The sequence below is a fragment of the Stomoxys calcitrans genome, chromosome 4, assembly GCF_963082655.1.
Source record: "Stomoxys calcitrans chromosome 4, idStoCalc2.1, whole genome shotgun sequence".
NCBI lineage: Eukaryota > Metazoa > Arthropoda > Insecta > Diptera > Muscidae > Stomoxys > Stomoxys calcitrans.
Genome location: NC_081555.1, coordinates 70,372,352 through 70,386,823, shown reverse-complemented (window position 1 = coordinate 70,386,823; position 14,472 = coordinate 70,372,352). Strand labels below are relative to the sequence as shown.

At 40.4% G+C, this 14,472-nt stretch overlaps 2 protein-coding genes across 2 annotated transcripts; both read left to right on the top strand.

Annotated features, from left to right (window-relative positions):
* Positions 1 to 318: 318 nt before the first annotated feature.
* Positions 319 to 1,887, top strand: LOC106094658 (uncharacterized). Its single transcript, XM_013261892.2, has one exon. It carries the CDS (start codon positions 319 to 321, stop codon positions 1,885 to 1,887), a length of 1,569 nt encoding a protein of 522 aa, XP_013117346.2.
* Positions 1,888 to 9,918: 8,031 nt separating this feature from the next.
* LOC106094660 (neprilysin-11) lies at positions 9,919 to 11,616 on the top strand. The gene has a single exon (XM_013261895.2). The coding sequence runs from the start codon at positions 9,919 to 9,921 to the stop codon at positions 11,614 to 11,616; it is 1,698 nt and encodes a 565-aa protein (XP_013117349.2).
* Positions 11,617 to 14,472: the final 2,856 nt, after the last annotated feature.

Sequence of the window (14,472 nt, the reverse complement as noted above, 5' to 3'; positions counted from 1 at the left end):
TAGGCAGCACAACGAGGCTTAGCGTTTAAAGAGAAGGGGTAGCAACAATTAGTCGTTAGGTGCAAAATGAGGACTTTGCAGCCGTTCCTTGGACGTTGCAGCCGTGGTTCTCCAAGGAGTCGCAAGCGCCGAAACATCTGTGGAACAAGGAGGAGCCAATTATGGCTTAAATGTGGAGCATGCAAAGGAAATGTTCGCCATCATTGACCAAAATGAAAAACCCTTTTCAAATACGCCTGTGGCAATTGGTCCGCAAATTTCAAAAGTGATTCAGAAGGTCATGCTTCGGTCAATGAAAAAATAAATTATGACGTGAACATGGCATTTATTCAGTTTATGGAAAACGCCAGTTTGAGCGATATGCCGGAATTTGTGAAAAAGACCCATGACTTTTATACATCCTGCACTCTAGAGTACGAATTTAAATCGCTGCCCTATATGAAGTGGTTGGAGGAACATGAAGGTTTGAAATGGGCTTTGTTGACTCCTATAAGTGACACCAACACCCATTTCGATTGGGTTCATGCTTTGGCCACATTCCGCAAATATGGCATGAATGGTAGTTTTATCAACGAAATGTTGTATCCCAAGGACGCAGAAGCTTCGAAGACAATTGTCGGCATAAGCAAGTTTAGACCAACCTACGGCTTAGATCTGTTTTGGGACTATGAATTCGAGGCTTTAAATCAGACTTTAAGTTATTCTGCGGGCATAAGGCATCTGGTAGATTTCTTTACAGAAATCCATGACTTTAAAGAACTGTTGGCCAAATTGGACGAGCTTAAAGAGGTGGAGCAGGATAAGAAATTGATGATGGCTAAAGATATTCCTTTTCTATGGTTAAAAAAATATCTTAAAATTGTTCTCGATTTGAAATCGGTCAATCCAGACCTTCAGATTTACATAACTGATATGCTCTATTTGGAGTCTTTGGATGCGCTCCTCAAGGAATATGATGACAAATTTCTTTCCCGTTACTTGGAATTAAAATTTTTGGCCCATTTGTTTTATAATTATAAACACACCTCAGCCATGGCTTGTATTGAATCGACACGGGGTCTAATGCCTACGGCAATGCATTGGATTTATGAGCAATTGCACCCCGAATTGGAGCAGGAGATTCCGATGGTGTATGAAATGTTTGAAAGAGTCTTAAAACTCTCAAAAGAAACGTTGCTTTTGGATAAAAGCGGCGTCGTTACACCTACTGTTCTTTCAAAGTTCGACAAACTGCATTTCAAGATCGGCAATTTGCCTCGCGTGGACACCATCAAGGTCTTGGAATCATTCTACAGCAATCTTACTTTAGTCAATAGCGATTACTATGGCAATCACTTGAAGCTGTTGAAATTTTATTTCAAAGTCTACCACACCTCCACGTCCTTTGCGGAGATCAAGAATATCAATCAATACTTCAATAAAACCGAACATTATGATACTGCTGCTGATGTTTATCCCATTTATTTGGCGGCCTCTAACCTTATCATAGTCCCAAGTGAGCTTTTGAGAGCCCCCCTATATCATTGGGGCTACAACGAGTTCTTCAAACAAAGCTCTTTGGGCACCATCATGGCCTACTACATTTATTCTGCTCTCGATGTTAACAGTCTTAGCAGAACCGATTTGGAGAAAGTCGCTGGCATTGGCAGTTTCTACACCTCTTATAATTTAATTTTCCCAGCAAAGCCGGAGCATATGAATGAGTACCAGGCCATTACTAAGTTGATGGATATGCCTTTGGAGCCGGTGTTCTTTTTAAACGCTGTGCAATATTATTGTGAATGGTTGAGCAGCGCTGATGCACTAAATAGCTATGTCATGTTATTGCCCGAATTCTCGACTACATATGGTTGCAAATTGAATAGCTTTCTGAAAGTGTTTCAGTAAATCTATATACATATAAAGGGTGATTTTTTTGAGGTTAGGATTTTCATGCATTAGTATTTGACAGATCACGTGGGATTTCAGACATAGTGTTAAAGAGAAAGATGCTCAGTATGCTTTGACATTTCATCATGAATAGACTTACTAACGAGCAACGCTTGCAAATCATTGAATTTTATTACCAAAATCAGTGTTCGGTTCGAAATGTGTTCATTCACCGTAACGTTGCGTCCAACAGCATCTTTGAAAAAATACGGTCCAATGATTCCACCAGCGTACAAACCACACCAAACAGTGCATTTTTCGGGATGCATGGGCAGTTCTTGAACGGCTTCTGGTTGCTCTTCACTCCAAATGCGGCAATTTTGCTTATTTACGTAGCCATTCAACCAGAAATGAGCCTCATCTCTGAACGGTGAATGAACACATTTCGAACCGAACACTGATTTTGGTAATAAAATTCAATGATTTGCAAGCGTTGCTCGTTAGTAAGTCTATTCATGATGAAATGTCAAAGCATACTGAGCATCTTTTTCTTTGACACCATGTCTGAAATCCCACGTGATCTGTCAAATACTAATGCATGAAAATCCTAACCTCAAAAAAATCACCCTTTATAACAAGTAAAAAGGCGTTAAGTTCGGCCGGGCCGAACTTTGGATACCCACCACCTCGGGTATATATGTAAACCACCTTTCATCAAAATTCGGTGAAAATTTCATACGTTATACTCATATACCTCATACCGATCTGAACTATATACGACACGATGTTGAAAAGCCGACTGTGTCAAATTTCAGTGAAATCGGATTATAAATGCGCCTTTTATGGGGCCAAGAGTTTAAATCGAGATATCGGTCTACATGGCAGCTATATCAAAATCTAGACCAAGTTGCATAAAAATGTCGAAAAGCCTAACACAAAGCACTGTCCCAAATTTCGGCGAAATCGGACAATAAATGCCTCTTTTATGGGCCCTAAACCTTAAATCGAGAGATCGGTCTATATGGCAGCTATATGCAAATCTGGACCGATCTGGGCAAAATTGAAGAAGGACGTCGAAGAGCCTAACCAAACTCACTGTCTCAAACTTCAGCGACATCGGACAATAAATGCGTCTTTTATCGCCCCAAAACCTAAAACCTAGATATCGGTCTATATGGCAGCTATATCCAAATTTGGACCGATCTGTGCGATATTTCAGAGGCATGTCAAGGGGCTAAACTTAACTCACTGTTCCAAATTTCGGCGACATCAGATAATAAATGAGGAATTTATGGGCCCAAAACCATAAATCAAGAAATCGGTCTATATGGCAACTATATCTAAATCTGAACCGATCTGGACCAAATTGAAGAAATATGTGGATGTGGCTTTTATGGGCCTTATACCATAAATCGAAGGATCGATCTATATGGCAGCTATATCCAAATCTGAACCGATTTGAGCCAAATTAACGAAGGATGTCGACAAGCCTCACACAATTCACTGTCCAGAATTTCATCAAAATCGGATAATAAATGTGGCTTTTATGGGCCTAAGACCCTAAATCGGCGGATCGGTCTATATGGGGGCTATATCAAGATATAGTCCGATATAGCCCATCTTCGAACTTAACCTGCTTATGGACAAAAAAAGAATCTGTGCAAAGTTTCAGCTCAATATCTCTATTTTTAAAGACTGTAGCATGATTTCAACAGACAGACGGACGGACATGGTTGGATTGTCTTAGATTTTTACGCTGATCAAGAATATATATACTTTATAGGGTCGGAAATGGATATTTCGATGTGTTGCAAACGGAATGACAAAATGAATATACCCCCATCCTTCGGTGGTGGGTATAAAAATGATAGCCCCCATATAGACCGATCCGCCGATTTAGGGTCTTAGGCCCATAAAAGCCACATTTATTATCCGATTTTGTTGAAATTTGGGACAGTGAGTTGTGTTAGGCCCTTCGACATCCTTTGTTAATTTGGCTCAGATCGGTCCAGATTTGGATATAGCTGCCATATAGACCGATCCTCCGATTTAGGGTCTAAGGCCCATAAAAGCCACATTTATTATCCGATTTCGCTGAAATTTGGGACAGTGAGTTGTCTTAGGCCCTTTGATATGTTTCTTCAATTTGGTCCAGATCGGTTCAGATTTGGATATAGCTGCCATATAGACCGATTCTCCGGTTTAGGGTCTTAGGCATACAAAAGCCACATTTATTATCTGATTTTGATGAAATTCGGGGCAGTGAATTGTGTAAGGCCCGTCGACATCCTTCGTTAATTTGGCTCAGATCGGTCCAGATTTGGATATAGCTGCCATATAGATCGATCCTCCGATTTATGGTGTAAGGCCCATAATAGCCACATTCATTATCCGATTTGGCTGAAATTTGGGACAGTGAGATGTGTTAGGCCCTTTGATATATTTCTTCAATTTGGTCCAGATCGGTTTAAATTTGGATATAGCTGCCATATAGACCGATATCTTGATTTATGGTTTTGGGCCCATAAAATGCTCATTTATTGCCCGATGTCCCCGAGATTTGGAACAGTGAGTTAAGTTAAGCCCCTTGGCAATATGGCAATATGGGACTCAAATGAAAGGCATTCGAGAGTAGAATACAAATTTGATATCAAAATTTGAGACCAAGAAGCGGGGAGGCCGCACCGACCCAAAAACCCCCCCAAACAGGTTTATTGGACGTTATAGAAAATAAGGGACTCGAGTGAAAGGTATTCGAGAGTAGATTACGAATATGGTCAGGAAGGAGGTATAGGCTTTATAATTTGTTAATATAGGAAGGGGCGGACCCTCCCCTTTACACCAAAGTACAACTCAAAAATAAAAGTGGACCGATCGTTACAATATGGGACTCAAATGAAAGGTATTCAGGAGTAGAGTACGATTGTTTTTAATCATAAAATGGATCCAATTAACTTAGGTCCAACGCTGCTTGAGTAGCACGGTTGCATCAGTTGTTGCGGAGATACGAAAGCTCTTCTTTGCTCTCTCTTATTCGTCGCCGTTAGTCGTACCTCCATGTCCTCCATAGGGATCTTCATGACGTTCGTAATAGATGTACATACCTCGTCTTCTATTGTGAGTGCGTCTAGATCTCGATTTTAAATGGTGGCATTCGACTTTTGGTTTTGCATTATGGCCTCGCCTTTCAATGTGCTCTTAATAGACTCTCTGAAGGTGTCCTTGTTCTCCCTTTTCCCATTACGACGAGTATGGAGCAAGTTTAAGTCTTCCGAAGCGTTTGCACTGCGACCTCGGCATCGTGAGGGTTTACCACCTCCTTGGGGCTATCCAGGCGTCGGCGTAGCTGTGACATTCACGGGGTTTTATGAAGACAGGTCTGGGCGTAGTTTTCATCTAGATTTCTTCTCCTTAGTTCCTCCTACGATTGGAGCCTCGATAGCTTATGCGACTTCAAGGTCTTCGTTAGCATTTTTCTTCGGCTTCTTTTCTGGGTTTGATTCCGAAAGTTTCGGGAGTCCAGGATGAGGTCCTGTTATATTCTCCTGGATATGCAGGCTTTTCTCTCTTTCCTTGCTGTTTTCCAGCTTCTACGGTAGCCGGTTATCACGTTCAGTAGTTAGTCTATCTCGGATACGTCGCTTTGAACATCTCTACTGATGTTTCTCTGTATCCCTATTGCTGCCTTAATTTTTCGAAGGACCGTGTGGCATCTTCTTATTCCTCTATCCTCATCTTTATTGAATATTCCTATTTCGGGGAGCTTTGCGTCTGGAAATTTTTCCCGGAACGGGGACATTGGCAGTGCCCCATGTGCTGTTTGGGATGTTACTTCCTTGATTTTTGAACTGAGTCAAAGTGCCGCAAGGTGTGAACATTTCAGTCTCCTCTGTTTCTATCGCGTAAGGAGTTAACCACCGCTGGAAATTTTGTTGATGTTGATGCCGGGATTTGAACCCAGTCGTTCGGCGTCATAGGCAAACATGCTAACCTCTACGCCACGGTGGCCTGTTACCCTCCTAGTTAGGTAACAAAATACCATAATCGTCAGATCTTATCTTAAAATCCAAATTCGTTCTCCAAATCATATTGCATTGTGCGTGCCAGGGTCAAGGTTCCCTTTATTGGGGAATCCAATCTGTAGAGCATCGCTGTGGATAGATACTTAGGCAACAGAGTTATGCAGCGGTCGAACGCAACTCATGCCACAACGCATCATTGTTATATCCACCGCCATAGGATGGGGTTTTACTAATATTGTCATTCCGTTTGTAACACCTCGAAATATTGACGACATAAAGATGTACCTTGATCGTCCGCACATTTTGAGTCGATCCAGCCAAGTCCGCCCGTCAGTCCGTCTGTCGAAATCACGATAGCAGTCGAACGCGTAAAGATAGCTCCTTGAAATTTTGCACTGATACATCTTATTGATGTGGGTCGTTAGTGATAGCAAATGGACTTGCTATCAGTGACATGTGAATTTTCGCACCGACCTCTGCCAGCAGTACCTGTTACTAGTTCGATAAATAGTGTTTGAGAGCCAAATGCATAAATAACTGCATTTCTTAGAATTTAGGGTCAAATGGAACTGCAGGGACAAAATTGGCATAAAAAGTTAGCTACTGAACCAGATGACGGTTACTATCTGGACAACTGGGAAGGAACAGCTAGCAGATAGGGTTGTCGAGCGTTGTTAACGTTATATTTATATCATAGAGGCGTTTTCGCAATAAATTCGATATAAGTACAACATACCAACGTACGGCCCCTAAAGCCTTCACACCTTAAAGCATCCCATAAGGTTCCAGCATGAATCGAATCTTCTGGCTTAACTTTTCTCATTGCAAAAAATTCTTCGATCATTAAAAGTTCGTTTCGTAAGAGAAATAAAAAAAAGAGTTGGTAAAAAAATTATCTTCGCCTTAACAGGAAAAAAAGAAAATTCGGAAAATGAAAATTCGGCAGAGCCCGGCCGGGATTCAACCTAGGATACTCAGAGTAATATCAAGATCCACTGCAGTTGTCTAGGTGCACAGAATCATGTGTATGCAATGGGAGTGGTGTAATAGTATGGACAAGAAATATGCCATTACACACACAAACACATGCATTGGAAAATGAACAGCTAGCAGGCAGGGTTGTCGAGCGTTGTTAATGTTGTATTTATATCATAGATGCGTTTTCGCAATAAATTCGACATAAGTGCAACATACCAACGAACGGGCCCTGAAGCCTTCACACATAAAAGTATCCTATGAGATTCCACCAAGATCCGAAACACGTCATGCAAAAAATTCTTCGATCATTAAAATCCCGTCTCATTAGAAAAACAAGTAAAAAGGCGTTGAGTTCGGCCGGACCGAACTTTGGATACCCACCACCTCGGGTATATATATAAACCACCTTTCATCAAAATCCGGTGAAAATTGCATACCTTTTGTCCCATAGCAATGTATATCGAAATATGATCCGATTTGGACCAAATACTAATAAGTACAAGTCATTGTTCAATTATGTATAACAAAATATTGGCGTTTTTAGTAGCTATATCTAAAAGTAAACCGATCTGAATCATATACAATATGGATGTCGAAAAGCCTAACATAAGTCAATGTGTCAAATTTCAGTTATATCGGATTATAAATGCGCCTTTTTGGAGCCAAGACTTTAAAACGAGATATCGGTCTATAAGGCAGCTATATGCAAATCTTGATCGATCTAGACCAAATTGCAGAAATATGTGGAGGGGCTTAACTTAACTCTTTGTCCCAAATTTCGGCAACATCGATAATAGTAGAGAAATGGGCAAGTAATAACAACTGGAGTTGTCTTAATAGACAAATGGCCTTTATTTTGTTTACGCTTACATCTCATGGAGGCGCATGCAGATTTAAATTGAGTTGATTGACTCCATGTATGTGCTATAAATGCACTTGCATAACTGCTGAGTTGCCGAAAGTGGTCAATGACTCGATTTGTTGGCATAAATTTTGTTTTTATGTATTATGACACAACTATAGTGACGAATACTGTGACGAATTGACAATGCCCGTCTGTTTGTGCATTTGAGGTTTCGTCAATTGTAATAAAGATACAGCGTTTAAAAATTGAAATATTGAGCTAAAGTTTGGCTCAGATCCGTACCATATTTGGATAAAGCTGCCGTATGGACCGATACCTCGATATAACGTCTTAAGCCTAGTAACGGGCCCTTCGAATCGTATTGCGCTAAATATCACACAGACAACCGGTTTAACGTCTTTGGCTCATAAAAGGCTGACATTTGGAACTGGAAGCTTCATTAAATGCTTTTACGCAGGGACTGAATATAGTCTAGAATAGACTTTATTTCGATATGTCTGTCATAAAGTTATCATCACATCACTTAAGGCATTAGTTCGGATTCTATGAAATTTGGAACAGGAATCCTTAGCTAATATGATCTAGGTCGGACTATGTTAGGATATAGCTGTATTTTGACGGATCTCCGAAATAAAAGTATCGGATTATTCATTAAAAGCGTTTTGACATCCGATTTGACGAAATTTTGTTAAGATATACATACATGTATATATATAGTTCGTTTATCGAGACCGTCTTCCCCCTGCATGAAGAAGAATTGCAAACCAATAGATAATAACATTTTCCATGGCCCATGAAATGGAATAATCATGTGGTAAAATTTTACCTACACAATAAAAACAAGTAAAAAGGCGTTAAGTTCGGCCGGGCCGAACCTTGGATACCCACCACTTCGGGTAAATATGTAAATCACCTTTCATCAAAATTCGGTGAAAATTGCATACCTTAAAGCCCATAGCAGCTATATCCAAATATATTCCGATTTGGACCAAATACTGATAAGTAAAAGTTATTGTTCAATTGTATATAACAAAATATTGGTCTTTTTAGTAGTTATATCTAATAAAAATAAACCGATTTGAACTATGTACGACACGGATTTCGAAAAGCATAACATAAGTCAGTGTGTCAAATTTCAGTGCAATCGGACTAAAAATGCGCCTTTTATGCACCAAGACTTCAAATCGAGAGATCGGTCTATATGGCAGCTATATGCAAATCTTGATCGATCTAGACCAAATTACAGAAATATATGGAGGGGCTTAACTTAACTCTTTGTCCCGAATTTCGGCAACATCGGACAATAAATGCGCTTTTTATGGCCCCAAAACCTAAAACCGAGAGATCGGTCTATATGGCAGCTATATTCAAATCTGGACCGATCTAAGCCAAATTGACGGAGAATGTTGAAGGGCCTTACACAACTCACTGCCCCAAATTTCCGCAAAATCGGATAATAAATGTGGCTTTTATGGGCCTAGGACCCTAAATTGGAGGATCGGTCTATATGGCAGCTATATCCAAATCTGAACCGATCTGAGCCATATTGATGGAGAGTGCCGAAGGGCCTAAGACAACTCATTGCCCCAAATTTCATCAAAATCGGATAATAAATATGGCTTTTATGGGCCTAATACCCTAAATCGGAGGATGGGTCTATATGGGGGCTATATCAAGATATAGTCCGATATAGCCCATCTTCGAACTTAACCTGCTTATGGACAAAAAAAGAATCTGTGCAAAGTTTCAGCTCAATATCTCTATTTTTGAAGACTGTAGCGTGATTTCAACAGACAGACGGACAAACGGACAGACGGACGGACATGTCTAGATCGTCTTAGATTTTTACGCTGATCAAGATATATATACTTTATAGGGTCGGAAATGGATATTTCGATGTGTTGCAAACGGAATGACAAATTGAATATACCCCCATCCGTCGGTGGTGGGTATAAAAAAGCATAAACGCGGCTATTGATAAGCAACGGACAATAGTTGAATATTAGGCACCAAATTTCAATTAGTTCTATTTCTGCCTTAGAGCAAACGAGTCGCGATTTGTTGGTGAAAAGTATCGCAATGAAATTAGGTATTTCGTTGCTGACCCTTGTGGTCATCATAGAGCGGTGCAGTGGCTTCGTACCCTCTGTTAATCGGAAACATTATAAGGCGCTTATCAGCACTATGGATGACAGCATAATGCCATGCTCAGATTTCTACGAATACGCCTGTGGCAAGTGGCCCGAACTGAATGAAGCACATAAAGATGACTACACAACAGCCGAAGAGAAAGCCAACCATGAGGTTAATATGGAGTTAACTCAGTACATGGACAATATTCCAATGTCCGACCAGCCGGAATTTGTACAAAAGGCCTATTCCTTGTATACCTCCTGTACGGACAATGAGCAGTTTAATGGTCTTAACTATTTGTGGTGGTTTAAGTCGCACAAAAATTTGGAATGGGCTCTATGGCCTTCAGACGAAGGGGTCAGTGATGGTCACTTGAATTGGGCCAAGACCTTAGGAACATTCCGCAGATTTGGCATGCTTAACATTTTTGTAGACCTGCGAATGTTTGTCGATAAAGAGGATCCATCGAAAAATGTTCTTCGCCTAACCAAGCCGGAGTCATTTGCTCCGCTAACACATGAGGACATTGAACATTTGAACAAAGCCCTGGATATAAAAACTACATTTGAGGAGAAATGGAATGATTTGAGCGAATTTGAGAAGCTTTTGCAAAAGCTTAACGACGAAAAAGAAGACGATGACAACGAAATCGAGCTTTTGAACTCCATTAAAGATCAGCCTGTTGTGGATGTCCTCCAACGATACGTCGCTGCAAGCTTAGATCTTCCAGCCTTACCAGATTCCATGGAAATCTCTGTCGAAAATTACCATTACATGGAATCCTTAGATGCCTTGCTCAGAGCCTATGATGATGAGTTCTTGTGCGGCTATCTGGAAGTGCGCTTTTTGTGGTACCTATATGAAAATCTCAAATATTTCTCCGACGAGTATTGCATGGCCACCACCAGAGCCCGCATGCCCATGGCCACGCATTGGATTTATGGACAATTGCATCCAGAGCTGGAAGCACAAATTCCAGCAATCAACGAAATGTTCATCAACCTTATTGGACACATGAAAAAGAGTTTGAGCTCCGATAAGAAGGCTATAGTCCCAAAAAGCTTTCTGGACAAATTGGACACAATTCAGTTAAAAGTAGGTAATTACCCACGTTTTGATACCATCGAAGTCTTGGAATCTTTTTATGCAAATGTTACTTTGAACTCCTCCGATTTTTATGGCAATTGTTTGCAACTTTTGGAATTTCATGCAAATATTGAGCTCTCAAACACCAACAATGAGCTTAAGATAGATGTGAATACCTACTTTGACAAAGCCGATGCAATGGGCTCAAGCATCTATCCCTATTACCGAGAGGCAGATAACATTGTGGTCGTCCCTCTGGCCTTGTTGAGACCGCCGCTCTATCATTGGGGTTGGATGGATATTTACAAATACAGCTCGCTAGGCTACAATTTGCTCCACGCTCTACACATGAGTCTTGCCTACCAGAACGGTTTTGGGTATGCGGATAGTTTGAGGATTGCTGACATTGGAAGCCTCAATTCCGCCTACCATGCCCACTTCCATGATCAAAATGTCAGTGCCAGCGAAATTACCCAATTTGGATATATGCAAATGGACTGGAAGCAGTTATTTTTTCTCAATTTTGCCCATACCCACTGTCAAAATGACATCTCATCTCAAGACTACAACGCTGTGAATTTTATTTCCACTCAAATGCCAGAATTTGTGAAGGTATTTGATTGCAAATTGAATTCATTCCTCGAATTGTTTACTCACATATAAGTTAAGAGAAAATATTGGAAATAATTTTGAAAAAAACTGTTTTTTTTTTTTTTTTAAATAAAATTTTGCATGTGAAAAGAGAAGATACTCAAAGATGTGTTTTAAGTAAGTAAGGAAAGGCAGAGCCGACTATATAGTACCCTACACCACAGAGTCTACCTATTACTTTTAATACAAAAAGTCAGACTTCCACATTATGTTTACTTATTGAAATACTGAATAGAACCATGGCTACTGTAGTCTTAAAAGCGTATGTCAGTTAAAAGATATAAACAGTGGTTCGCAGCTTATTTCAACCACCACAAGTTTAGAAATTGAAATCATTATAAGTTATGAATGAAACAAGAAGGTCTATGCGCCACAGCGAAGTGGGCTAGCAAAAGTGGTTTAGGCGTAGGTCCATGCAAGACAGTAGTAGTTGCTTTCAAAGGGGATACAAGTTACCTGCAGTGGCACCTGTCTCTTGGGAGGAAAGTTTGCGCCATTTACATAAAGCGCAAAATACCTGGGTGTTTTGCTGGACAGGAAATTGAATTTCAAATCAAACATTTTGGAAAAAACAAGAGGGCTATTATACTTGCAAGAGGGCTATTGCGGTTTGGCACTAGGTATATACTGCAGTTGTTAAACCTACAATGTTATATGGTGTTGTGGTTTGGCGGACGGCGTTTCAAAAGACCATCTACTGTTCTATACTCAGCCGGATCCAAAATATCGCTTGTTTGTGCATCACAGCCGCACTAAGGACCACACCTTCTGATGTTAATGCTACACCTAATACCTGTGGACATCGTGCCTAGACAAATTGCATCGACCACTGCTGTGAGGCTAAGAGAGCTTTTTATACCCTTCACCATAGGATGGGGGGTATACTAATTTCGTCATTCTGTTTGTAACTACTCGAAATATTCGTCTGAGACCCCATAAAGTATATATATTCTTGATCGTCGCGACATTTTATGTCGATCGAGCCATGTCCGTCTGTCCGTCCGTCCGTCTGTCTGTCGAAAGCACGCTAACTTTCGAAAGAGTAAAGCTAGCCGCTTGAAATTTTGCACAAATACTTCTTATTAGTGTAGGTCGGTTGGTATTGTAAATGGGCCATATCGGTCCACGTTTTGATATAGCTACCACATAAACCGATCTTGGGTCTTGACTTCTTGAGCCTCTAGGGTGCGCAATTCTTATCCGATTGGAATGAAATTTTGCACGACGTGTTTTGTTATGATATCCAATAACTGTGCCAAGTATGGTTCAAATCGGTTTATAACCTGATATAGCTGTCATATAAACCGATCTTGGGTCTTGACTTCTTGAGCCTCTAGAGTGCGCAATTCTTATCTGATTGGAATGAAATTTTGCACGACGTGTTTTGTTATGATATCCAACAACTGTGCCAAGTATGGTTTAAATTTGATAAATAGTAGTCTATCACTTTTCCTGATTGAACTACAATATCCCTGGTAATAGAAGTTATAAAGATTTCTATAAGCATGGTTCCAAACTAGACGGCCAGGTGGGCTTTGCGGTGTACTCTGAAGAACTTGAACTGGTCATATCGAGAAGGTTACCCGACCACTACAGTGTGTAGCAAGCGGAGATCCTTGCAATTAAGAAAGTGGTGGAATGGTAAGATATAATAATGCATTGGCATCAATAAACGACGATTGACATAAATATCTTCTCAGGCAACCATTAAATCCCTGGAAAATTTTCTGAACAAAAAACCCGCCCTCAACTGTCGCATATCTATCAACGAGACGAACTACCTTACACATTCCAGAGAAACTGGAATCTGTCGGTATGCCTCTAAGTTGCCAGCATCAGACCCGAAGGGCAAAGAATGATAGATGGTCACAAAAAGGGGGGCTGTGAACATTCCAAAACTATGTGGTTAATATCGAGTTGAAGAGTTCTGCCTGATTTGTTATCACTGAACAGTCGTCTCAGTCATTGTCTCCGTCATGACAGATCACTGTCCAATTTGACTGAAGGTTGCCAATAACGACTTTTGCACAACCTGTGTGGACAACGAAGAGGAAGAGACTATAGAACACCTTCTGTGTGCGTCCCGTACTGGCAATCAGAAGGAGTTCCACTTTAGGTTCTCATGTCTTTGAGAACCTGCCTGATTAGCGGATGTGAACATTCGCTAATTGTTGGGCTCTTTAAAGTGATCTGGATGGTTCAATGATAGGAACTGGCAGGCATCTTCCTTCTTCTGTTCCTGTGGTATCACAATGAACGAAAACGCCTAAGCGAGTCTGATGGCAGACTGACACTTAAACCTAACTCTAAACTTTAATCTAAAGCCTTAAATTTTTGCCTGGTGTGACCGAAGTTTGGTACGTAGAATAAAATTATGCTCTTCAACTAAATTTATTTTGTATACATTTTTAGCAGAATCCATGGTGGTGAGTTCCCAAGAGTCGGCCCGGCCGAACTTATCACATTCTTTTCCCCTCCACCATAGGATAGGCGTATACTAATTTCGTCATTCCGTTTGTAACTCCTATAAATATTCGTCTTAGATAGAGATGGCAAAATATCAATCAATCGATATTTAATTTTTGTGTTCCAAAACTAAACAAAAACAAGTAAGAGCGTGCTAAGTTCGACCCTGCCGAATCTTATGTCCCCTTCACCATGGATCGCATTTGTCCAGTTCTTTTCCCTGCATCTATTCTTAGGTAAAAAAAAAATAATAAAAGAAAATATTTGCTCTGTTATTAGAGCGGTTCGGACCACAATTAAATTATATGTTGGAGACCTGTGTAAAATGTCAGTCAATTCGAATAAGAAATGCGCCCTTGTGGTGCTCAAGAAGTTAAATAGAGAGATCGATTTATCGCCTAT